This window comes from Dromiciops gliroides, chromosome 4 (genome assembly GCF_019393635.1).
Source record: "Dromiciops gliroides isolate mDroGli1 chromosome 4, mDroGli1.pri, whole genome shotgun sequence".
NCBI classification, from domain to species: Eukaryota; Metazoa; Chordata; class Mammalia; order Microbiotheria; family Microbiotheriidae; genus Dromiciops; species Dromiciops gliroides.
This window is the reverse complement of record NC_057864.1, coordinates 483,644,116-483,668,698: the sequence shown is the minus strand read 5'-3', so window position 1 is coordinate 483,668,698 and position 24,583 is coordinate 483,644,116. Positions and strand designations below refer to the sequence as shown.

Here is a 24,583-nt window from a genome sequence, read left to right as displayed (position 1 = left end):
TGGATAGAGCACTGGCCCTGGATTCAGGAGGACCTGAGTTCAAATCTGGCCTCAGACACTTAACACTTACTAGCTGTGTGACCCTGGGCAAGTCACTTAACCCCAATTGCCTCACTAAAAAAAAATATATATATATATGTATATATATATATATATATATATATGGGTACGAATTAAGAAATGGCCTTTAGCGGTTGATGACTTTGAGGCTCAATATAAAGCCCAGAAGCTTCATACTTCAAAAAGAAAGTCAGAAGACACTGCATACCATGAATATTGAACCTCATCACCCTCTTTCCCCAAATGTTGGATTATATCTTAACAGACAGGAAACACAGGATACCAATATGGTAGTTATTTTTGGAGAGTATAGTTTCAAAAATTAATAGTGAATCAGAAGAAAGGATAAACATGAGAAGACATTGGGTGAAATTACAGCAGTTTTAACCTGACCTATTCCAAAAAAATCTACTGTTACCAAAAAAGGGGAAATGGATACAAGGAAAAGAACCAGACAAAATATGACCATGTCCTATGACTGATAGAAAGCAATCCTCACAACAAGGAAGTCAAAAGAGTTCAGAAAACAACCCAGCCAACAAGAAGTACTTGATCGCCAGCTGTGAATGACTTTGCTATTCTCAGCAGTACAATGATCCAAGACAACTCTGAAGGATTTATGATGAAAAATGCAATCCATTTCCTGAGAAAGAACAGATAGTGTCTGAATACAGATTGAAGCATAATTTTTAGTTTATTTTTCCTGAGTTTTTTGTCTGTTTTCTTTCACAACCTAATATAGAAATATTTTGCATGACTATACATGTATAACTTATATTGAAAAGCTTGCCTTCTTAAGAGGGGAGGGAGGAAAGATGAGAATTTGAAGAAGAGAATTAATTAAAAGTGGATGCTACAAATTGGTTTTACATGTAACTGGGGAAAAATAAAATTCTAAATACATGAAAAATTATAAAAGAGTACTTGATCTCTTTGCCAAGGACAAAATGGATTTGGAATATTAATTAATTTGCGGAACAAGACAAAAGGGCATGGTGGAAGAGTGTGAGCAATGCCAGTTCATGAAACAATGCAGAGTGGGAGCAAGGCCAGTGAACCAAGGCAGATGTTTGCAAGGGCTAGTGGAGCACCTGCCAGGATGTTGCAGGGTGGATTCCTAGTCAAGTTAAACTAGCTGGAAACTAACTGGACTCTCAGCCTAAGATGCCCTGCTCCCTGACTTTGTTGCCACACTTCATATGTGACTGTCAAGTACATAGAGGCCATTATTTGGAGGAAGGGGAAAGGAATAAGCATTTCTATGGGATCTACCTGGTTCATTTGATCCTCACAGCAACCCTTCAAGGGAAGTGCTCTTATTATCCCCATTTTACAGATGAGGAAACTGAGGCAAACAGATTTGAGGATGGATTTGAACTCAGCTCTTCCTGACTCCAGACTCAGCATTCTATTCATTGGTTTTTTTTTTCTTTTTGGCTCCTTTAATCTTTAATTGCAAAATAAATATCCCACCAGCCTACCCATCGTTTGGATAGTATTACCATAGTGGGTTTTTTTGGGGGGGTTTTGGGGTTTTTTGTTTTTACATATAAGGTATTCTATTTTTTCCGTTACATGTAAAGATAGTTCTCAACTTTTGTTTATACAAGCTTTAAAATTTCAGATTTTTCTCCCTCCCCTCCCTCCCCCCTCCCCTAGACAGCAGGTAATCTGATATAGGTTATATCTATATATCTATATCTAGATCTATATCTATATCTAGATATAGATATAGATATATCTATACACACTGTTAAGGGCTAAAATTCTAGCTAAACTGTCTAAAATATCTAATGAGTGGTCGCCAATAAATTATAAGCTTTAGCAAGAGTTAGACTTTTAAACATTTATTAAGGAGAATAAGAGTTTGGTAAAGAGAGAAGAAAAAGGTCTAGATTCCTATCTATTAAAGGGAGAGCACATTTCTAGCTACGCTCTCCACCAGAGTCCAGAGGAAAGAACGCGAGACTGAGCGCCAGTCTCTTCCTTCCTCCTCCCACTCGCCCGCGTCACTTCCTCATGCCAAAGAAAAGACTCCTGGTCTTGCCCTCAAAGACCGTCCCTTCATGGGCGGAACTCTTCTACAGTAAGTCTCCAGCAGGTGGCGTCATTCCAATTGTTACAACACACATATATATACACATAATAACATTAATCCTATTTCTGCATTAATCCTGTTATAAGAGAAAAAATCAGAGCAGTAATGCAAAACCTCAAAATAGAAAAAAAAAACATTAGCACCCAAAACAAAAGAAATAGTATGGTTCAATCAGCATCTATACTCCACAGTTCTTTTTTTTTTTTTCTTGGATTTGGAGATCCTCTTCTATCATGAGTTCCCTGGAACTTTTCTGTACCATTGCATTGGTGAGAAGAACATAGTCCATCACAGTAGGTCAACACTCAATGTTGATGATACTGTGTACAATGTTCTTCTGGTTCTGCTCATCTCACTCATCATCAGCTCACGTAAGACCCTCCAGGTTTCTCTGAACTCCTCCTGCTCATCATTTCTTACAGCACAATAGTATTCCATTGTATTCATATACCACAACTTGTCCAGCCATTCCCCAATTGATGGGCACCCCCCTCAACTTCCAATTCCTTGATACCACATAAAGAGCAGCTATCAATATTTTTGTACATGTGGGTCCCTTTCCCCCTTCCATGATCTCTTTGGGAAAAAGACCCAAAAGTGGTATTGCTGGGTCAAAGGGTATGCACAGCTTTATGGCCCTTTGGGCATAATTCCAAATTGCTCTCCAGAATGGTTGGATCAGTTCACAGCTCCACCAACAATGGATTAGTGTTCCAATTTTCCCACAACTTCTCCAACATTTATTATCTTCTTTTTTTGTCATTTTAGTCAATCTGACAGGTGTCAGGTGGTACCTCAGAGTTGTTTTAATTTGCATCTCTCTAATCATAATCTAAATCTAGAGATTTAGAGCATTTTTTCATATGGGAATAGATAGCTTTGGTTTCTTCATCAGAAAACTGCCTGTTCATATCCTTTGACCATTTCTCAATTGGGGAATGACTTGGATTCTTATAAATTTGATTTAGTTCCCTATATATTTTAGAGATGAGGCCTTTATCAGAAGTACTGGCCTCAAAAATTGTTTTCCAGCTTTCTGCCTCCCTTCTAATTTTGAATGCATTGCTTCTGTTTGTACAGAAATTTTTTAATTTAATATAATCAAAATCATCCATTTTGCATTTTATAATATACTCTATCTCTTGTTTGGTCAAAAACTGTTTTCCTTTCCAAAGATCTGATAGGTAGACTATTCCTTTCTCTCCTAATTTACCTATGGTATCACCTCATGTCTAAATCATGTATCCATTTTGACCTTATTTTAGTATAAGGTGTCAGATGTTGGTCTATGCCTAATTTCTGCCATACTATCTTCCAGTTTTCCCAGCAGTTTTTGTCAAATACTGAGTTCCTATCCCAGAAGCTGGAGTCTTTGGGTTTATCAAACACTACATTACTAGTGTCATTTACTACTGCATTTCCTGAGCCTAGCCTATTCCATTGATCTACCACTCTATTTTTTAGCCAGTGCCAGATAGTTTTGATGACTGCCGCTTTATAGTAAAGCTCCAGGTTTGGTACCGCTAACCCACCTTCCTGTGAATTCTTTTTCATTATTTCCCTGGATATTCTTGATTTTTTGTTTTTCCAGATGAATTTTTTGTTATTATTTTTTCTAGCTGTAAGCATTCTATTCATTGTGCCACCAGTTGGTCACGATCCAATAACCATATAACCCTCAGCCGAGCTGCTTTCTGCCTTGGTTTTCCACCTTCCTATTGGCCCCTGAGTCGCAAACCCAGGGCGAGGTATTCTCCTGGTGACGCTCTCAAGCCACCAAGTTTACTTGCCAATGAGGAGGCAAGTGCGACCTGACACCAGAAGCATCCAGAGGCAGAACGTGAGGTGTGGCAGGTAGTGCTTTCTTTCTGCTGCGCCCCTGACCCCTGGCAAGTCCCCAGAGCAGCTGTGAAAAGAGAAGGATGGGAGAGAGGCAGCATTCCAAGCAGGGATTTCTCCTCTGCCTGATTTTCTGTGTTCTACTTCAAGGTAAGACAGGAGGAGGGGAAGGGGATGGAGCAGAGCCAGCTTTCGGGAAGCTCTCCTAGCCCCTTCTTTTTAATTTCCCCCATCGTACCTATCTCTTGACTTTGCTTCTGTCCCAGATAGAAATGTAGTTATGCTGGGCCTTGAACCTTCCTGCCCACTTCCCTCTGCTTCCATTTAGCCACTTCATCTCTGCTGTCCACCTCTCTAATTCTCTTTCACTCATTTCATGCCAATACCTACAGTATCCAGGTGCTGACTGACATTAAAACTAATGCACCTGCATCATGCCATCTCCCGACTTCTGGAGACAAGAGATGTAGGTTAAATGATACTAAAACATATTTTTTTATTTTTTATTTTTTTTCAGGGCAATGAGGGTTAAGTGACTTGCCCAGGGTCACACAGCTAGTAAGTGTCAAATGTCTGAGGCCAGATTTGAACTCAAGTACTCTTGAATCCAGAGCTGGTGCTTTATCTACTGTGTAAAATATATTTTTAAAAAACCTTTTGTTGATATATTTTATTTTTATATCACCTTTATTTCCCAATGTGTCTATCCCTCTAGAGAGGCAGCTAGGTGTAACAGTGGATAGAGTGCCAGACCTGAAGTCAGGAAGACTCACTCATCTTCTGACTTCAAATCTGATCTCAGACACTTATTAGCTATGTGGTCTTAGGCAAGTCACTTAACCTTGTTTACTTCAGTTTCCTCATCAGTAAAATTACCTGGAAAAGGAAATAGCAAACCACTCCAATGTCTTTGCCAAGAAAGCTCCAAATGGGGTCACAAAGAGTTGGACATGACTGAACAACAACAACCCATCCCTCTTCTCTCTCTCCCATGGAGCAATCTTTTATAATAAAAGTTTTTAAAAGAGGGGGGGAGGGGGGAGCTAGATGGTGCAGTGGATAAAGCACCGGCCCTGGATTCAGGAGGACCTGAGTTCAAGTCCAGAATCAGACACTTGACACTTACTAGCTGTGTGACCCTGGGAAAGTCACTTAACCCTGATTGCCTCAAAAAAAAGATTTAAAAAAAAGGGGGGGGAATCAGCAATGCTAATCAACATACCCCCAAAATATGAAAATAAACTACATATCCATAGTTCTCAACCTAGCCAAAGAAGTGTATGGAGGAAGGGAGAGGGCCTTCTCATGTCTCTTTGGGACCAAGGTTGGTCACTATAATCATTGCAGCATTCAGTTTCAATAGATGGGTTGTGGTGATTCTTTCTGTTTACATTGTTGAAGTCATTGGGTATATTGGTTCTCTTGGTTCTACATATTTTACTTTGTATCAGTTCATACAGGTCTTGTCATACTTCTTTGTATTTTATGACACATGAACATTTGCTACATGTACTACAGTTTGTTTACCCATTTCCCCAACCAAGGGATATCTATTTTGTTTCCAGTTCTTTGTTCCTTCAGAGAGGACAGTTACAAATATATTGGTTTACAAATTTATTTACCATATTTATTATGCATTTTATGAAAGACAATATGGCATAAAGAATAGAGAGAGCCATCCTCAGACTTTGGAATCTGGGGTCCACTCTAGCTTCTGACATATACTGACTGTGTGACGCTGGGCAAGTCACAGCCTCTCAATATCCTCATCAACATCATAGACTTTAAGTTGCAGAGCAGGTGTCAATCTGCACTGGTAGAAGGAGTTTACTCACCTGGGAGTTCCCTTTACTGAGGAAATTCCGAGTCCAGTATCATTTCTAGCCCAAACACTTTGTGATTTACAGAGTGCTTTACTCACAATAAATAACCTTGTGCAGCTGGTAGTGCAGGTCTCATTATCCTTATTTCACATATCAGAAAAGTGAGATATGGAGAGTAATAGAAATTGATGGCTAAGGTCACAACTAATAAGTGGAAAAAACTGAGTCTCCAAGTCAGGGTTTTTTGTTTGGGGTTTGGTTTTGTTGTTGTTGTTGTTGTTGGGTTTTTTTGGTAAGGCAATGAGGGTTAAGTGACTTGCCCAAGTGTCAAGTGTCTGATGCTGGATTTGAACTCAGGGCCTCCTGAATCCCGGGCTGGTGCTTTATCCACTGCACCACCTAGCTGCCCTTTGTTCTTCTTACTTCTGTTCTGAATGGTACTAGAATCCCGTCCTGCCTATTGGGATCTTTTTTGCCATTCATATTACAACGGGGTAGGGGGATGTGGCAGGAGAAGGGTCAAAGACAATATCAAATGGGAAATGCTAACAGACACCACTAGATGTCCCCTGAATGTATTCTGCCCATGGCCCAAGAAGAGGGTAGATCTGCAGTTCATTGGATGGGATCCCTCTGCATAGCAGGATGGAAGCTCCTCGAAGTCAGGGGTTGTCTCATTTTGGTCTCTGTAAGTCCAGCACCCAACACAGTGCCTGGTACAGAGCCGGCAGTGAATGAGTTCCATTGAATTGGACACAGAGTAACTGGTCAGGGAGGGCCCCAGATGTTGGTGATGATGATGTCCATAGATCCTTGGGAAGATGACTGAGTCTGGAAACCCCATGGAGTGAAACTTCTAAAGGGACAATGGGAGACTTTCCCTTTGGTGATCTCTTCACCATCTTTACAAGTAACTGTATGGAGGAATAGATAACATACTCATTAAATTCATAGACGAAATGACACTAATATGTTAGATGACACAATTGGGTTCCCAAAAGATCTTGGTGTGGGTTAAAAGGATGGGGCAAGTCTAATAAGAAAAAAAATACATTTAATTGGGATAAATACAAAATACTACCCTTGTACTCAAAATGCCAACTTCACCTTGGAACCATGGCAAGAAGACAATTCATGTGAAGAAGAGCTGGGGGTCTAGTGCAACTTGAATCCACAGCATGTCACCAATGTCAAAAAACGCTAATGCAAGTGGAGGCTATGTGAAATTCAGGGACCAGAAGATGGGAGGTGACATCCCTGCTCTAATCGCCCTGGCCAACTTACCTCCAGGAGTGTTGTATTCAGTTCTGGCTGCCTCATTTTAGAAAGAACAAAGTCATGACAGAACACAGTCTGAGGAGGGGAACCAGGATAAGGGAAGGGCCTGGAGACTGTGTCGTTGAAGTGTCAGGTAGAGGAAGCAGACACTTTTGTTTTGGGGGGTTTTTTTGGTGAGGCAATTGGGGTTAAGTGACTTGCCTAGGGTCACACTGCTAGTAAGTGTCAAGTGTCTGAGGCTGGATTTGAACTCAGGTCCTCCTGACTCCAGGGCCGGTGCTCTATCCACTGCGCCACCTAGATGCCCAGAAGCAGACACTTTTAACCTGGAGAAGAAAGAATGCACAGTCAGGAGTTAGAGGAGCTGGGTTCAAATCCCAAGTGTGCTGCCATCTTGAGCAAATTTTTGGTGAGTCATTTTTTCAGTCCTGTCTGACTATCTATGACCCCATTTGGGGTTTTCTTGGCAAAGATACTGGAGCGGTTTGCCATTTTCTTCTGCTCATTTTACAGATGAGGAAACTGAGGCAAACCAAGTTAAATGACCTGCCCAGAGTCATCTAACTATAAGTGTTTGAGACTGGATTTGAACTCAAGTCTTCCTGACTCCAGGCCCCTTATCCACTGACCACCCATTGAGCTAGCTACTTCACCTCTTATTTGGGACTCAGCTTTCTCACCTGCAAAATGAGGGGGTTGGACTCTGGCCACCTTTCCAAGTCTTATTCTATGATTCTATGAATATTTAGGGTGGGGCATGGTGACTGGGTTCAAGTATTTGAAAGGCTATCATGTGGAAGAGAGATTAGATTTGTTTTCTTCCATCCCAGAGAGTAGAAGTTGGAGGAAATGACTAGAGAAGGCAGAGGGGCAGCTTTAAACTTAACAGCAGGAAAAAAATAATCCTAACAATCAGAGCTCTCCTGAAGTAGAGTGGGCAGCTTCAAGAGAAAATGGGCTCCTGCCCATTTGGATATATGCTGAAGGAGATGGGGTGGTACAATGCCTATAGCACTGGGCCTGGAGTCAGGAGGACCTGAGTTCAAATCCGGCCTCAGACACTTAACACTTACTAGCTGTGTGACCCTGGGCAAGTCACTTAACCTCAATTGCCTCACCAAAAACAAAAAAAGAAAGAAAAGAAAAGAAAATGGAGAGAAGTTTCTGCTTCAGTGAGGACTGATGGGATGCCCTTTGAGGCCCCTTCTCATTCTGAGATGGGATTCTCTAAGTGCATGGCACAGACAACATCCTGAATAACAAATAGTACCCTGAATTGTAACAATAAGAAGAAGAGCATCTAGGGATGCCTTAGCTGCCCAGGTATTCTCATCCTTGCTTCTTTCCATTCCTGCACCTGTGTGGTAAAGGGAAATCAAGTTGATTCCTGTTTGACCTGTCTGGAAGTCTAGGGCAAGACGGAACATGGTAGGGATGGCCCACAAGGCTTGGCAGGTTGGGGGTGGGACAGTTAAAGAGCCGTCCCTGGCCCTGGGCTGACTTTTTAGGTTGGTTTTGCATAGCGGCAGGAACTCTAGAGGAAGTGAGGTCTGAGAAGTGACCACATCAGCTTCCACCATTTGCCTACTAGACAATCTTCTGTGCCCTGATCTAAGGACACCGAGAAGCCGGTCATCGTCAATCAGGGGTCACTTGGACACTGGGAAGAGTTTGCATGGGTGCCCCAATTGGTCCTTCCAGTCACCCCTCTGAAAAGGTCAGCACAATCCAGGGCCTTCCTCTCGGGTAGGTAAGCACAGGAGAGCATTCTCTGTCTTCCAGGATCCCCTTCCCAGCCTGGAAGCAGTCATGCCTACAACATCAACTGCACAGGGTTTGACCTGTATGGGGTGGACCCTGCTGCCTTCCAAGCAGTGTTTGACAGAAAGGCCTTCCGTCCAGTTATCAACAACAGCATTCCCACCCAGGTCAACATCTCCTTCACCCTCTCTGCCATTCTGGATGTGGTGAGTCCTGAGCCCTGTCATGCCTCCCTGGGCCCCAGATATGGAGGGAGGAGAATGGAGAGTGTCGGTCTTGATGTCAGAGGCCAATTTCACTGCCATTGCCAATTGCCTGGCCTTCCTGTTACCTGTGTGATGGTGGACAAGTCCTACATAGCTCTAGCCCAAGATGACCTTTATGCAAAGAATTCAATTTCTCCCAAGTCTGATTCTAATCAGGAATTTTCCATCATCAGCCCAGACCCAATGGTCTCCATGGGGCAGTGGATAATACACTGGGCTTGGGTCAAGATGGCAATTGAATTCAAATCCTGCCTCTGGCACTAGGCCCGTGACAGTCAGCAAGTTCCTTGATATTTCTGAGACTCGGTTTGCTCATCTATAAAATGAGAATTGTAGGGGCAGCTAGGTGGTACAGTGGATGGAGCACCGGCCCTGGAGTCAGGAGGACCTGAGTTCAAATCCGGCCTCAGACTCTTAACACTTGACTAGCTGTGAGACCCTGGGCAAGTCACTTAACCCCAATTGCCTCACCAAAAAAAAAAAAATGGGAATTGTAATAACCAAAGCACCTCCCTCACCAGGAATGTTGTAAGGATATCCACATGTGTGGAGCCCTTTATAGGCATTATGTGGGCCTCTCCAGCCTCAGTTTCCCCATCTGTAAAAGGTATAAAACACTTTGTAAAGCATACCATGCATAACTTAAATGCTACAGGTATGCCATGTGTGATTCTCATTCCCCCTGCCCCAAACTCTACTCCCATCTCTCTGGCTTCCTTACCCATCTGGATTCATTTTTATTCCCTGGCTTATGGCTGAAAGACATACTTGTTACATGAGATAGATAGCTTGGGAACTTACGAACAGGAAAGGAGGTTGGCATGGAGCTGGTCTTTCTGGGCTCGTTGACCCTGATGGGAACTTCTTCCCTTAGGATGCCCAGATTCAGGTCCTGACGTCCTTTCTCTGGGTGAATATGGTAAGGCCAACTTCCCTGCTGAGTTCCGTCCCTTCTGTTTCTTGGATCACCTTTCCCGTGACTGGTGGGGCCCAGGGAATTAGACAAGGTTGAGTCAGTTGTCTGTATCTATCCAGACCTCTTCCTGTATAGTTTGTCTCCCCCATTGGGATGTAAGTTCCTTGAGGGCAGGAATTGCTTCTGCTTTTTCTTGGGATCTCTAAGAGTTTGGCATAGTGCCTGGTACCAAGCATGGGCTTGACCAATGTTTGTTGATTGGGCAAACAAAGTTTCCTGGGCAGACAGCCAGCCAAGAAGGCAGAGCTGGAAGAAAGGCCCAGAGAGGGAGGACGGCCCAGACCAAGGAGCCAGGAGGCAGGAGGTAAGTACAGGCCCTCAACTCCAGGGCACTGGAAACCACACTCAAGGTCTCCCTGGAATTGAAGCCACTGGGGAGACAGGTGGGACCTTATTCAATAGTGAGGAGATTGTTATGAGTCCAGGCTTTAGAAGTGAGAGAGTAGAGAGGTTAGAGTTTAAGAGGACATGACAAGGGAAGGAGATACTTATCTAGAAACACATCAGGCCCTGGTCTGATTTTTACCCATTCTCCACTGCTCTGGACTTTAGATTTGGGAAAATCCATTCATCAGCTGGAACCCTGAGGAGTGTGGGGGCCTATCGAAGATCAGCGTGTCAGCAAAGAACCTCTGGCTCCCGGACATCTTCATCATAGAATTGTGGGTATTGAAGACCCCTCCCCAACCCTCAGGGAAGGACAAGGCCCTGAAGAGAATACATCCAAAGGGTGCAGTCTTCCAGGACTAGAACAGTGAGATGGAAGAGAGGGTGGGGGAGAACTGGGGAGCACGGTATGACCAGGGTATGATGCCTTGGCCAAAATAGAAAGGCAGAAAGAACTAGAAGGGAAGTAGAACAAAATAATAGAACAATGGCTTTGCAGTCAGAGGACCTGGGTTCAAATCCCACCTCTGATGCTTGGGACAAGTCCCTTAATCTCCCTGAGCCTCAGTTTCCTCATCTGTAAAATGGAGGGGGTTGGGCTGGATGGTCTCTGAGCTCCCATACAGCTCTAGCTTTAGATCTGTGGCCCCGCCTTCCACACCTCTCATATGCAGCATGGATGTGGACCAGACCCCAACCAGTCTCTCTGCGTACGTGTACAGCAACGGCCGGATCAAATATGATAAACCCATGAAGGTGACGAGCATCTGCAACCTGGACATCTTCTACTTCCCCTTTGACCAACAGAATTGTACCCTGACCTTCAGCTCTTTCCTGTACACAGGTAAGTGTGGTGGGATTCCCATAGACACTCTAGTGCTTAGCACAGTGTTTGGCACATAGTAGGCATTTAAATCTTTATTGGCTGACTGGTCCAATCTAATGAGATTGCAGGGGGATGAGGGGCTTTGCAAAGCTTAAAGCCCTATGTACATGTTAGCTGTTGTCGTTCTTGTCATTGTTGTCATCATCTTCTTGTTGTTGTTGTTATTACTCTTGGTTGACACTCTCCAAATCACAAGGGATGATAAAGACCTGGGAAAGGGGCTTGAGAGAAGATATTAAAAATTAGCTGAAGGGGAGTTGTGGAAATGAGAAGAGGAAGGCCTGAAACGGTGGGGGTGGGTGAGCCAGAAGAGATTTTGGAAACAGATTTGCAGATGGGGAGCCAGGCACCTGTGCCTTCTAAAACAAGGATGAAATCTGTACCCCTGTTTGTCTCTGTCTACTGGATGCTTCGCTGAAGTGCAGGGGACCCCACTGTCCCCAAGATGAATACTGTAGGCCACGGACAGTGGCACTTTCTGGCATGAAGAGCATGTGCATTTGTATGAAATGGTATTTGGAAATGCCTCTCTAGGTCTTCCTGAGTAAACAGCCCCCAAATGTTGGTCTAGCTTGTTTCCCCAGCTCTGCTGATTCATTTGGGTCTCTGCAGTGGATAGCTTGCTGCTGGGCATGGAAAAGGAAGTGTGGGAGATCACAGACAACTCGCGTGATGTCATTCGGACTCAAGGGGAGTGGGAACTCCTCGGCATCAACAAAGCAACCCCAAAGTTGGCAATGGGTTCCAGTCTTTATGACCAGATCATGTTCTATGTGAGTCCAGATATCCTTGTTTGATCCCTTCTCCCCATGTGATGCTACTGGGACTTGTTCCTCAGGCACCCAACAGAGGGCTAGAATCCATCTTCACAGGTGTCATGAGTTAAACACACTCTCCTTCCCATCTATGCTGGAGGAGAACTGGCAGATGAGCAGAAAGTATGGGGAGGGGCTAAAAGCAGCACAAATGTCCAGAATGGAGCTGGCCATCTAGATGCTTTGAGTCAGAGGTCCTAGGTTCAAGTCCAGACTCTTGTCACATGGGTCACTTAAGCTCTGTGGTCATATTTTCTCTGTCTATAAAATAAAATGAAGGGGCTGGACTGGATGACTTCTGAAGTCCTTTCTAAATCTATGAAACTAAAAACTTATCACCAGATTATATAAGTAGTGAGTTCCTGTCTGTCCCCCCAAAAATATCCCAAGAGTTTGTTTTCCTTTTATGACAGGAGAAAAGCTGGAGAAGAAACAAAGAATGAAAATGAAGTTGCACTTTGTTTCTGAAAGTATTGTAGCCTTCATTTCATGAAGAGGGTGAGGATGAGGGTTATTGTCAAGAGACTGTGATCTTAAGTGTACTAAATGGTATGAGACAAGCACAGTCTTCTCTCTCTCCGTTACTAGTAAAGTCCAGGGTTCTGGGTTAGTCACCAGAAGCCATAGTGAGGACAGACATTAGTTAAGTAATCTATAAGGGATCTATAGCTCTGCCTATCAGCAGACCACCATAGATTAGATGTTCAATTTAGGAGGTTGGCATATGGAGTCCTGAAGAATTTATTCCCATATTTAATTGTATAATCCTGAGGTATAGGGTAATCCAGGGATTAATTAACAAAATTTCAACATCTCTCTCATTGAAATAAGTTTAGAATCCCTACCCCAGTTCACAAAATAAACTAGAGAAACCTTTCCTAACAGTAGTTTTCATATTTCTCAAAATATCAAATTCTGTAATGCCAGCAGGCAGCATGTCCTAGTGGAAAGAGGACTAGACTTGGGTCCAGGAAGACCTCAGTTCAAGTATTCCCTCCTACACATAGTGCTGTATAATCTTGGGCAAATCACGTAATTTCTCTGGGTTCTCTCTAGGCAAATCTCTAAACCCACAAGGTGAAGAGAAGGTATGATCCAGCATTGATTGTTAGAGGGAGTTTCTTCATCTTGTAGTTTCCTATGCCAATAAGATGACAGGTCTGATTCCTATTCTTATCCTATTAATAATGCAACCAATTATAAAAGACAGAGATGATTATTTCTCATAATATCATTATTTAAAATAATTGTTTTAACTGTATAAACGATCGCAGCTAGAGTCTTCTCAAACCATCTCTGGAGCAGCAGATGACTCCTCTTCACTTCTGAGAACATAATCCTATACCATTTAGTATGCTGAAGATAACAAAGTCTTAACAAGAAAACCCCTCATCTTCTTCACAAGATAAAAGCTACAATGCTTTCAGAAACAAAGGGCACCTTCATCTTCTTTCTTTGTGTTGTCTCTGGCTTTTCTCCTTCCATGACAGGAAAACAACCTCTTTAGCTTTTTTCAAGCCCTCACTCTTAAGAGTCTCCCTCCACTCTCACCCTTCATATAATTCTTGGGATAATGTATCTTCATAAAATAAGTATTAAGATGGTTCTAATAGGAAAGAAGTTTCTCCTCGGCTTCTTCTCCTCATCTTCTCTACAAAACCTTCACAGATCAAAGTTAAAACGTGAACTTTTCTTCACTCCATAGGGAGAAGCCCCTTAAAGAATGACAGTCATAACTATAATTCTTCTTTGCTTCTTAAAGAGACAATGATAGTTTCTAAAGCCACGGTGGAGGAGGCTTTTGATATAGGGTTTATATAAAGAAATAAAGTGCATTTAGAAATAAAACTATGAAGGAATTTGGGGAGGAGAATACTAGCACCTGGATGGGTGGGGTTTAGGATAGGTCACAAGTAGGGAGTGGTGCTTGGGCTGAGTCTTGACGGAGGCTAGGGATCCTATGAGGCAGAAGTGAGGAGGGAGAGGACAGCTGGTACAAAGACAGAGATCCTAGAGATTGGATACAATAGCCAAGGAACAGCAAATAGCTCAGTCTGGATGCACTATAGAGTGGGTGAAAGGTAGGATGGGCAACAAGCCAATCGAACGTGGCAGGATGGGGGCAGCTCGGTGGTGCAGTGGATAAAACACTGGCCCTGGATTCAGGAGGACCTGAGTTCAAATATGGCCTCAGACACTTGATACTTACTAGCTATGTGACCCTGGGCAACCCTCATTGCCACCCCCCCCCCCAAATAAAAGAAAAAGAAAGAAAAGGAAAAAGAAAAAAAAAGAAAGTAGCTGGAACCAGACTGTATAGGACTCTCAGGATTAGATAGGAGTTTGTGTTTTAGCCTCAAGGCAATAGGGAGTCATTGGAGTTGACCGAGCATGACCTGGTTCAATCTGGGCTTTAGCATTATCACTGGTGTTTATGTGGAGACAGGACTGGAGGGAGAAAGATCAAAAAGCAGGCGATGGCCAAAGTAGAGGATAAATATGTTTCAGACCATGAGAATCCGTCAGTCCACAAACATTTAGGAAGCGCCTGCTGTTTGCCAGGCACTGGATTAGGTGCTAATTCCTAGAAAAGCAGCCCTTTGGTGGTGAATCTGAGAGAGCGGGACTAGCTTAGTCAGAGAGGGAAGGGGCTATCCCTCACTGCTCCACCCCATCAAGTCCAGACACCCTTCATTCCCCGTTTCCTCCTTCTCCCTCTCCTTTTCCAGGTGGCCATCCGGCGCCGACCCAGACTCTATGTCATAAATCTTCTGGTGCCCAGTGGATTTCTGATAGCAATCGATGCCCTAAGCTTCTTCCTGCCAATTGAGAGTGGCAACCGGGCTCCTTTCAAGATGACCTTGCTCCTGGGATATACTGTCTTCTTGCTCATGATGAATGATTTACTGCCAGCCAGTGGCACCCCACTCATCAGTATGGCTCCCTCCATTGTGGAGAGGAAGGGAGGGGAGGAGAGAAGTGGGAGGGCCTGGGGGCCAGGGATCCTGGGCTTTCCCAGGGATTTCCCAGTACTATCCAGGATTGGGGTTGGGGAAAGAGGCTGCAGGAGGAGGTGGGGGCGCCTCTAACCCTTCCTTACTGAGCCCCCTCCCCATACGACCCTCAGGTGTGTACTTTGCTCTGTGCCTGTCCCTGATGGTGCTCAGCCTGCTAGAGGCTGTCTTCCTCACCTACCTCCTGAATCTGATTGCTACCGAGCCCCCAGCCATGCCCCCCTGGCTCCAGTCACTGCTGCTGCGCTATCTCAGAGGCTGCTACAACAAGAGGTCCCAGAAAGAGACCAGGGGTTCTGGCCCCGACCCCATCCACCTGCCTGGTAATTGGCATCAACACAACTACACTATTAGTCTTCTTTTGCTCCGGTATCCTACATAGTCCCACTTCTCGGTTCCTAATTGTGATGTCCTTTCCAACCCATGACTGAGCCCCTGTCCTCAAGGTGATAGGAAGCTAAGAACAATGGGACAATTCAAATAAAGGGAAAGCCCTATGCTTGGATTCAAAAAACTCAAATGAACAAGTATAGGATTGGGGAGCCATGGCAAGATAATAACTCACATGAAAAAGATCTGGGGGTCTTAGGTGAGCACAAATTCCATATGAATCAACACTTTGACAAGATAGTCCAAGAAGTAGATATGATCTTATGCCGCATTCATTCAAGCTGACTTTCCTGTAGTCAGAGTACATTAGGGATGTTTTGGGCAATTCTGGATCCCATGCTTTAGGAAAGATATTGATAAGCACAAAGCTCAGAGATCCAACCAGAATGGGGAAGGGACACAAAATCATGGTTGTGGGGAGATCAATTAATAAAAGTGGCTGGAATTTACCTGGCCCGTTAAGTTTCACAAAATATATCAGAGCTTCACAAACAATCCTTGGGAGCAGACAGTACAGGTAATAGTCCCATTTTTCAGATGAGGAAACTAAGGCCCTGAGAGTTTAAATGACTTGATTATGGTCACACACATACAAGTTATTAAGTGTCAGAGGCAGGATTTGAACCCAGGGCCCAGAACTCTATTCTCGACATTATGCTATCTCATTTAGTGGGGACATGATAACTGTCTCAAATTTTTGAAGGCTTGTCATGTAGAAGATGGAATAGAATTGCTCTGTTTGGGCCTAGAAGAAAGAAGTAGAATGATTAGAATTTACAGGTTTCAGCTTGATATAAGAAAACATTTCATAAGCATTAGATCCATCCAAAATTGTAATAGATTTCCTTGGGTAGTAGTGAGTTCCCATCCATGGAAGTCTTCTAACAGCATATAGATAATGGCTTGGGGATGTTCTTCAGGCAGGGCTTGGATTAAGTTATTTCAGAGGTTTACACACACACACACACACACACACACACACACAAATACAAACACAAACATATACACAAACACACATACACACTAAAAATCTACGATTCTCTCTCTAGGGCTGATGGAGCCAGTGGTTATGGCAGCACGGGTACCAGGCTCTAGCGAGGCCAGGCTAAATGGAGACCCAGGATCAACAAGGGTACCATTGGAACAGCAGACCCAGGGGCCACCAACAGTGAACTTGTGGGGGAAATTCTGCTTGATTCTGGACTCGATGCTCTTCTGGCTTTATCTGCTGTTCATGGCCACCGCTCTCAGCACAATCATTGTTCTCTGGAACTCTTGAAGTAGAGTGACCCGCCCCCAACTTCTGCTTACACTGGATTTTGGTGAACAATAAGCCATCACCTAGTCCCCTGTCCCAATGGCCATGCCTGCCCGTGCCTCACTTTACCCTTAGTTGAGTACTGCCAACCAGCTTCGGCCCAGCCCTAGGTGGTTTCCTGACTCCTTTAAAACCATCATCCTCATTCCTACCCACCCAAGCTTCCTCTGCCTCTTCTATCCAGCCCTTGAGGATCCGGCCCAGGGAAGCCATCCAATCATTGAATAGTCCTAATAAATCATTCTGCAGAGAGCATGGCTTCCTCAGAGTATTTCCTTATAGCATGCAACATGCTAGTGAGGAGAATTTTGATGAGATGAGACTCTTAGGGCGAGAGTCTTGCCGACTTTTTATGGCAAAATATCTGCTGTCCCAGACTAATGAGAATCACCCTCATCATCATCTTTGTCTTCTTCTTCTTCTGTTCTTTCTCTTCCTCCTCCTTCTTCTTCTTTTTCCATTCCTCAGATTTTTGCCCAGACTTTCCTTGGGAAAACAAATGTCTTGTTCTAATTTAAAATTCCTATCAAGTACTTACAAGTGTACACAACTTTCGGGTAAATTTCAAATTTGACCTTTCTATACTTACTTTCCTTCTCTCACCTATCCCTTGGGCTGCTTTGTAACTATAATCATGAAATGTCAGGGATCAAAGGGACTTTAGAGATTACCCAATCCATCCCCTTTATTATACAAAAGGAAACTGAGCCTCAGAGGAGGGAAAATGACTTCCCCAAGGTCACAAGTCAGTAAAGAGTAGAGTCAGAATTAGAATCCAGGTTATTTAACTCTTACTTCCATGCTTTTGCCATTATAGCAGTCTCTCTTCTGATTATTCGTTTTCATGATTTCATAGGAAAGAGACTTATAAACAAGCAAAGGATGGATTTTAAAGATAGATCATTATATTTATTTGTTATATAGAACTTGGAGTAACTTCTCACATATTGGTCACATGGAAAGGAAACCTCCCTATCTCTCATTCAAGGCACTCTGGCTAGGCACAAAGACATAGCTCACGAGCCCCTACCCACCAATGCCAGTCATTCAGAGGATGAGTTAGTTCAAACAACTTTTAATTTTTAATTAAAAATTCAACTTAAACTTAATAAAGATTCAAACAGCATAGTGAATAAAGTGACTAGAAAAGATGTCCCCCCCATTCACCACGAGGCACATACTCTCCAAGTTACTACATCATGAGTGAGTTGGGGAATATGTGCAGAGAATATTTGGGAAACGTGGACATGAGGTCAGACACACCTGACCAGGGAATGTGCATAGAGAGCACCCACATGGGGAACATGTTAGACCAGGAAGTCCTGGGGAAGCGAAAAACCAAGAATTGGTGTGGACAGGACCATTCATTGTTGGGGCAATCCCTGGTGGCCGCTTACAGAATTCTCAGCTTGCTATCTGCTGGACACATTGTGTCTGCAACCTGTTGTCTCTGATGAATGTATCTTCTATTGATACCAGTGTTAGCTATTATTAACTTCTGATCTCCTGAGCACAACTGGGTTGTAGTTTGCCAACTTTTTCAAGTCCAGCTGTTGCTATCTCTATTACCATCTGCTGGGGTGTAGTGGCTAGGAAGTTCCTCCCTGTTAGGAAGAAACACCCACTCTCTTATCACATAACAGTGGGCTCTGAGCTGCCTCACTCAGGCAGGCCATCCAAAAAGGCAAAGCCAATTACAAGGGAGGATCATGCACAAAATGGATAGAGGACCCCAGTTGGGGGAGGTGGGGTTAGCTGCCTTGCCTTTGGCTATAACACTTGCCCTGAGCTCTCTTGAGTCTCCTTCCCTACTAGCACTTTTCAGAATGATATATGTTGAAGAAAAACTATTGAGAACCCTATTTTCTTTTCTCTTCCATCTGAAACAGCTAGTTCTCACAAATCTAGTGAAAAAAGGCATGTCATAAACACTTATGTATAGATATACATGTTTAAAATCTTTAAAAGCAAGCCAAACCTACCTCAATGTGTATTGAATTTTCTTGCTGGAAGGGACCCTATGCTGTCTGGACTTGGCCCATTTCTTCTTTTGGCTCTGGTATTGTATTTTCCTCCCCACTTCCCCTTCTGAGCACTACCCCCTACTCTTACACACACAGGTTGGTACTCCAGAGGGCCAACCACCCCCAGGCTTAAAGTACTTGAGACGTCCTTATTCCTAAAACTATATAGCTCATGACCTCTCCCTGCTCCATGCATGTAAATGTTTTTATAGTCAGCCAATATGTATAATTTTGTTATTGTTGTTTAGTTGTTTCAGTCTTGTCTGACTCTTCTTGACCCTATTTGGGGTTTTCTTGGGAGAGATACAAGAATGGTTTTCCATTTCCTTCTCCAGCTCATTTGACAGAAAAGGAAACTGAGGCAAGTAGGCTTAAGTGACTGGCCCAGGATCACACAGCTAGTAAGTGTCTGAGGCCAGGTTTGAACTCAGTCTTCCTGGCTCCAGGTCCAGCACTCTAACGATTGCACCACCTAGCTGCCAAAAGAAATAATAGCTCAAATCAAAGGCATTTACAGAGATAACATCATAAGAAAATATTACCCACATAAATCTAGGGTCTACTCTTCTAAAATGACTTTCAGTGTCAGTGGAAAGAGTGGGTTCTTCCAAAGAGTACACAGGTAGACAGGTAAACACATGTGGACAACACATGTTGGCCATGTAGCTCACACCTCAGTCACAGCAGGGCTGTGTTGTTTTTTCTTCTCCCGGTGTCCTCACACTACTTATCTCTGCTGAGCAGGTCATTCAGCTAAGCTACCTAGGCCTTCTCCACAACTCCACCTGCCAGCTCTAATTCTCTCTTCAATTCTCAATTGGCTTTCTCCTCTACTGCCAGAGGTCACATCCTTCATGGCCACTTTCTGTCTTGACTAGCTCCTGGGCCCTGCTCCCCTCACATTCCATGATTTTATCACAAGACCAAGGGAAAGGAACTTGACCATGGGCTTCCTTATGAGCTCCCATCACTACTCTATGATGTGATGGGGGCAGCCAGGCTCTTTGGCTATCCTCCACTAAAGAGGGAGGGGGAAGGTGTCAAATGGCAGTATTCTTTTGGATGGCATTTTAGGAACAGATAAGTCAGGTGGGGGAGGCTCTCATGAGGGAAGGGAACTAAGGTCTGGAAGGGGAGGTGTTCTATTTGGATCAGACCACATCCACAGCATTGTGTTCTGCTTCAGGCATCACATTTTAGAAGGGACATTGATTAAACACATCCAGAGGAGGAAAACCTGGGAGCTAAAGGAAGTCTAAAATATCAGCTGAAGTAATCAGGAAGGTATGTTTCAGAAAAGAGAAGTCTTCAGGGGAACCTCAGGGAAGCATCCCCGAGTGTTTGGGGAAGTGGGATAGACATCTTTTGACCCCAGAAGGCAGAAGCAAAAGTGAGAAGAAATGGCAAATTTAGGTTTGATGTTGGAGAGAAACCCCCTACCTCCCAAAGAACTTCCTAATAATTAGAAATGTTCAAAGGTATTTGGAGACAGACTTGAATTTGAATCCTGGCTTTCCGAATTACCGTTTGTGAACCTGGGCAAGACACAACCTCTATGATCCTGTTTTCTCACCTGTGATCTTCCCTCTCCCTCCCCACCCCCTGACCCAAAGAATAAACAAAGAGGATTTGAACAGAACACCTGACTCTCTGACCAAGCTCTGTGGGCACAGAGCCTCCACTGTGTTGAAAAATCTGGGATCTCAACCATGTAGGTATTTTTGGTCCACAGATGACGATCACTAGCCATCTTGCTAAATACCAACGTAAGCTAGCTTTCACAGCAAGGAAGAGCAATGTTCAAACACTTCAGTTTAATTTACACTTCCACTGTGAAGGGCTGTGGTCATTTGATGGCTTAAGTAGAATCCTGTCCCCTAATTATAGGAAGGGAGGAGTGCTTGTGGTAGAGCATTGAGTATTGTAGAAGGGAGAAAATCTAGGAAGGAGAGTGGAAAGAGCTTTTTAGATAAGGTCAGTGGTGCAGTTTTGACATCAGAGTATGTTACAGACCACCTGACTAGAAAGAGGAAATTGGTTTAGGAAGCAGATCACAAGCCTTGCCCTGAGGCATGATATTAATAGTAATGGTCAGGGGATTTAAACTGCCCTGACATCTGCTGGAGCAATCTCACAATCTCATGGTCTCTGTCTCTTTGTCTCTGTTTCTCTCCCTTCTCTTCCTCCTCCTTTTCCTTCTTCTCCTCTCTCTCTTTCTCCTTGTCAAATTTACAGATGACTCAAAGCTGAGAAGAATCACTAACATATTGGATAAGATAGTTTGAATCAGAGGTATGCTGGCCAATATTTAACAGCTGGTTCTCAGAAAATGTACACACATGAATATTTAAGTTTAATCTGCATCATTAACATTTTGTCCAGCACTTTCTTAAATCTACACAATCAAAAACAAAAATAAATCAAGTCTAGCTTTGTAACATTTGCCTGTTGGTGTAGTATTCATACTGAAAATTCAACAATGGCCCTTGAGAGCTGGTTCAAACTGACTCCAGCCCAACTCTGGTTAGAATCTAAAAGGATCTAGACAGGCAAGAATATTGGATCAAATCTAAGAAGATTTAATTCGATAGATACACATTTAAAGTCTTCTATTCAGGTTCAAAAAAATCAATTCACAGGTACAAGATGGGAAGGCATAGTTTGATGATATTTTCCCTGAAACAAGATCTAGGGGGTTTCAGTGGACTGCAAGCTCAGTATGAGTCAGCAGGATGACATGGCAACTGAAAGATGCTGATGGGATTTAGGGCTGCCTGGAGAGGCAGAGGTTACAGAAGTGAGAATGTGCTGTTGCTGTTGTTCAGTCCTTTCAGTCATGTCTGACTCTTTGTGACCCCATTTGGGTTTTTTTTGGCAAAGACGCTGGAGCTGTTTGCCATTTTCTTCTCCAGCACATTTTACAGATAAGGAATATCAAGGCAAACAGGGTTAAGTGACTTGTCCAGGGTCATATAACTAGTGTCTGGGGTCAGATTTGAACTCAGGTCCTGATGACTCCAGGCCTGGTGATGTATCCACTGCACCACTTAGCTGCCCAAGGATGTGCTAGTCCTGCTGTATTCTATCCCAGTCAGACCACATTTAGAATATTGTGTTCAATTCTGGGTACCACAGATTAAGAAGGACATTGATAAACTGGAGAGCAACCAGAATGGCAAAGAACCTTGAGTATAATCCATAACAGTCAACCACCCAGTGAACATTTATTAACTGCCTACTATATGCTAGGCAGGGCAGCAAAGTGGTGCAGTGGATAGATCCCTGGGTCAGGAGTCAGGAAGACCTGAATTCAAATCTGACCTCAGACATTTGTTGGCTTTGTGATCCTGGTCAAGCCACTTAACTTTGTTTGCCTCAGTTTCCTCATCTGTAAAATAAACTGAGAAGGAAATAGCAAACCATTCCAGTTATCTTTGCCAAGAAAACTGTAAATGGGGTCACAAAGAGTCAGACACAACAGAAGTAACTCAACAACAAAAAGTGGTAGGCACTGTCCTAGGTGCTGACAGTACAAAAACAAAAAAGGAAACAACCCCTACTCTCATAAATGCTATCCAGGGAGACAACGAGTACTGCTCTCAGTGTAGCCAGAATCAAGATAAATTAAATAAATACAGGGTAGTTGGGGGTGGGGCAAGAAGCAGGACTAGCAACTGGGGAGATGAGAGAAACCCTGATGTTGCAACTCACAGGAAAAGACTCATTCTAACAGCAAATCCCTCCAGTATCTTTGCCAAGAAAACCCCAAACAGGGCATGAAGTCAGACGTGACTGAGAAATAACTGAGCAACAACAAAGAGGCAGAGGTGAAGGAGGAGTGCATTTCAGGCACTAGGAAGTGGCCAGGGCAAAGGTGGAGGCAGGAGATAAAGTATCATCGTGTAATGCATGGAGGGAAGGCTGAAATGGCTGGACAGGAGAGTGTGATTAAAAGAATAATGTCTGGGGGCAGCTAGGTGGCACAGTGGGTAAAGCACCAGCCCTGGATTCAGGTGGACCTGAGTTCAAATCTGGCCTCAGACACTTGACACTCACTAGCTGTGTGACCCTGGGCAAGTCACTTAACCCTCATTGCCCTACAAATAATAATAATAATAATATCCAATGGGATGGGAAAGATAGGATGAGTGGAGGGCAAATTGTGAAGGTCTTTCAAAGCCCAAGAGAGGAGTCAACACATGAACTCAGAGTCAATAGGAAACCACCCAAGTTGTGGGCTTTTTAAACAATGGATATGACTAGATTTGTACTTAGGGAAAATCTCTCTGGCAGCTGTGTGGGAGAGGGATTGGAGTAGGATCCTTTAGGCAGGGAGGCTGATGGGAAGGCTGCTGCAATAGGCAAAAGGTGGGAGATAATCAGGCAATGAGAATCAGCTGTCAGCTGAGAATCCTTCTGGGGCTTTGGGGTTGAACTTGTTGGCTGCTAAGGTCTCTTTCTTTTTTTCTTTTTTTCTTTTTTTTGGCGGGGCAAGGGGGTTAAGTGACTTGCCCAGGGTCACATAGCTAGTAAGTGTTAAGTGTCTGAGGCTGGATTTGAACTCAGGTACTCCTGAATCCAGGGCTGGTGCTTTAACCACTGCGCCATCTAGCTGCCCCCTAAGGTCTCTTTCAAAGCTAAAATCCTGTGATTTGGTGAAGATGTATGCCAGGCTGTGTCACATAAGATGGACACATGAATGGCATGGCCCAATAAGAATAGTATTTGAGGGAGCAGCTAGATGGCGCAGTGGTTAAAGCACCAGCCCTAGATTCAGGAGTACCTGAGTTCAAATCCAGCCTCAGACACTTAACACTTACTAGCTGTGTGACCCTGGGCAAGTCACTTAACCCAAATTGCCTCACACACAAAAAAAATTATTATATCAGGGATGCTAAAGCTTAGAATGAGCAGAGGTCAGGCAGGAGGACCTGGGACAGCAAAGAAAGGGTCTTTTTAAGGCTGTCTTAGGGCAAAGAGAAGTATCAGACAAAGAAGATGGCCACTTCTTGGGGCAGATGAGAAGGTGAGGGCCAGGAGCCAAGAGAAAATAGAATTGCTCAATTTTATTTTGTGTCTGTGTTCTTGGCCAAGGATGAGAAGGGATAAAACAAAATCCTAATTAAGGAATAGACACCCAAGCTAAGGAAGGAGACAGTAAGAGAGAGCTGAGTGGCCCCTGATGAATTCAAGTGGCCTGGCCCAGGTGAACCATGTTCTTGTGTCCTAAAGTACTGGGGGGAGGGATGATTTCTGAGCCACCATCTGTGTTATCTGAGGGACTGTGGAGAGCAGGAGAGGTATTGCAAGACTGTAGAAGGGCATGGATAAATTTAAATACTGACACAGTTTCTATGAATGCTAAAAATCCTATCAAGCAACAAAAGTAATCTCTTGCAAGGACTCCTATGTACAAAGGTAGACGATACAGCTGCATGTCTAAAGTCAAGCCAATCCATGCAGTGACCTCCCTGGAGCTGTGGGGCCCTCTGGTAGGGGAGCTTCAAACAGTCCTTCCTTTGCATTCCTTGCTTGCTCCCCCCAAGAACAGTTGCTCAGGGTCATAATGAATCAGGCTCTGTCCTTGGTCTGGTGATCAGGGCTGCCAGAAAGAGGTCTAACTGGCCCGGCGTTGGCCCAGACTCCCC

At 43.8% G+C, this 24,583-nt stretch overlaps 1 protein-coding gene across 1 annotated transcript; it reads left to right on the top strand.

Moving 5' to 3' along the window:
• The first annotated feature begins 4,080 nt into the window (after positions 1-4,080).
• LOC122755319 (5-hydroxytryptamine receptor 3C-like) lies at positions 4,081-16,872 on the top strand. Its single transcript, XM_044003629.1, has 9 exons — positions 4,081-4,147; positions 8,881-9,065; positions 10,000-10,044; positions 10,654-10,763; positions 11,163-11,332; positions 11,987-12,147; positions 14,919-15,123; positions 15,317-15,526; positions 16,643-16,872. The coding sequence occupies exons 1-9, from the start codon at positions 4,081-4,083 to the stop codon at positions 16,870-16,872; spliced, it is 1,383 nt and encodes a 460-aa protein (XP_043859564.1).
• The last annotated feature ends 7,711 nt before the right edge of the window (positions 16,873-24,583 follow it).

Coding starts and splice junctions, on each gene's coding strand:
- LOC122755319 (XM_044003629.1), top strand. CDS start 4,081: ATGGGAGAGAGGCAGCATTCCAAGCAGGGATTTCTCCTCTGCCTGATT. Junction 10,764..11,162: donor GACATCTTCATCATAGAATT/GTGGGTATTGAA, acceptor TCTCATATGCAG/CATGGATGTGGACCAGACCC. Junction 15,124..15,316: donor CAGTGGCACCCCACTCATCA/GTATGGCTCCCT, acceptor TACGACCCTCAG/GTGTGTACTTTGCTCTGTGC.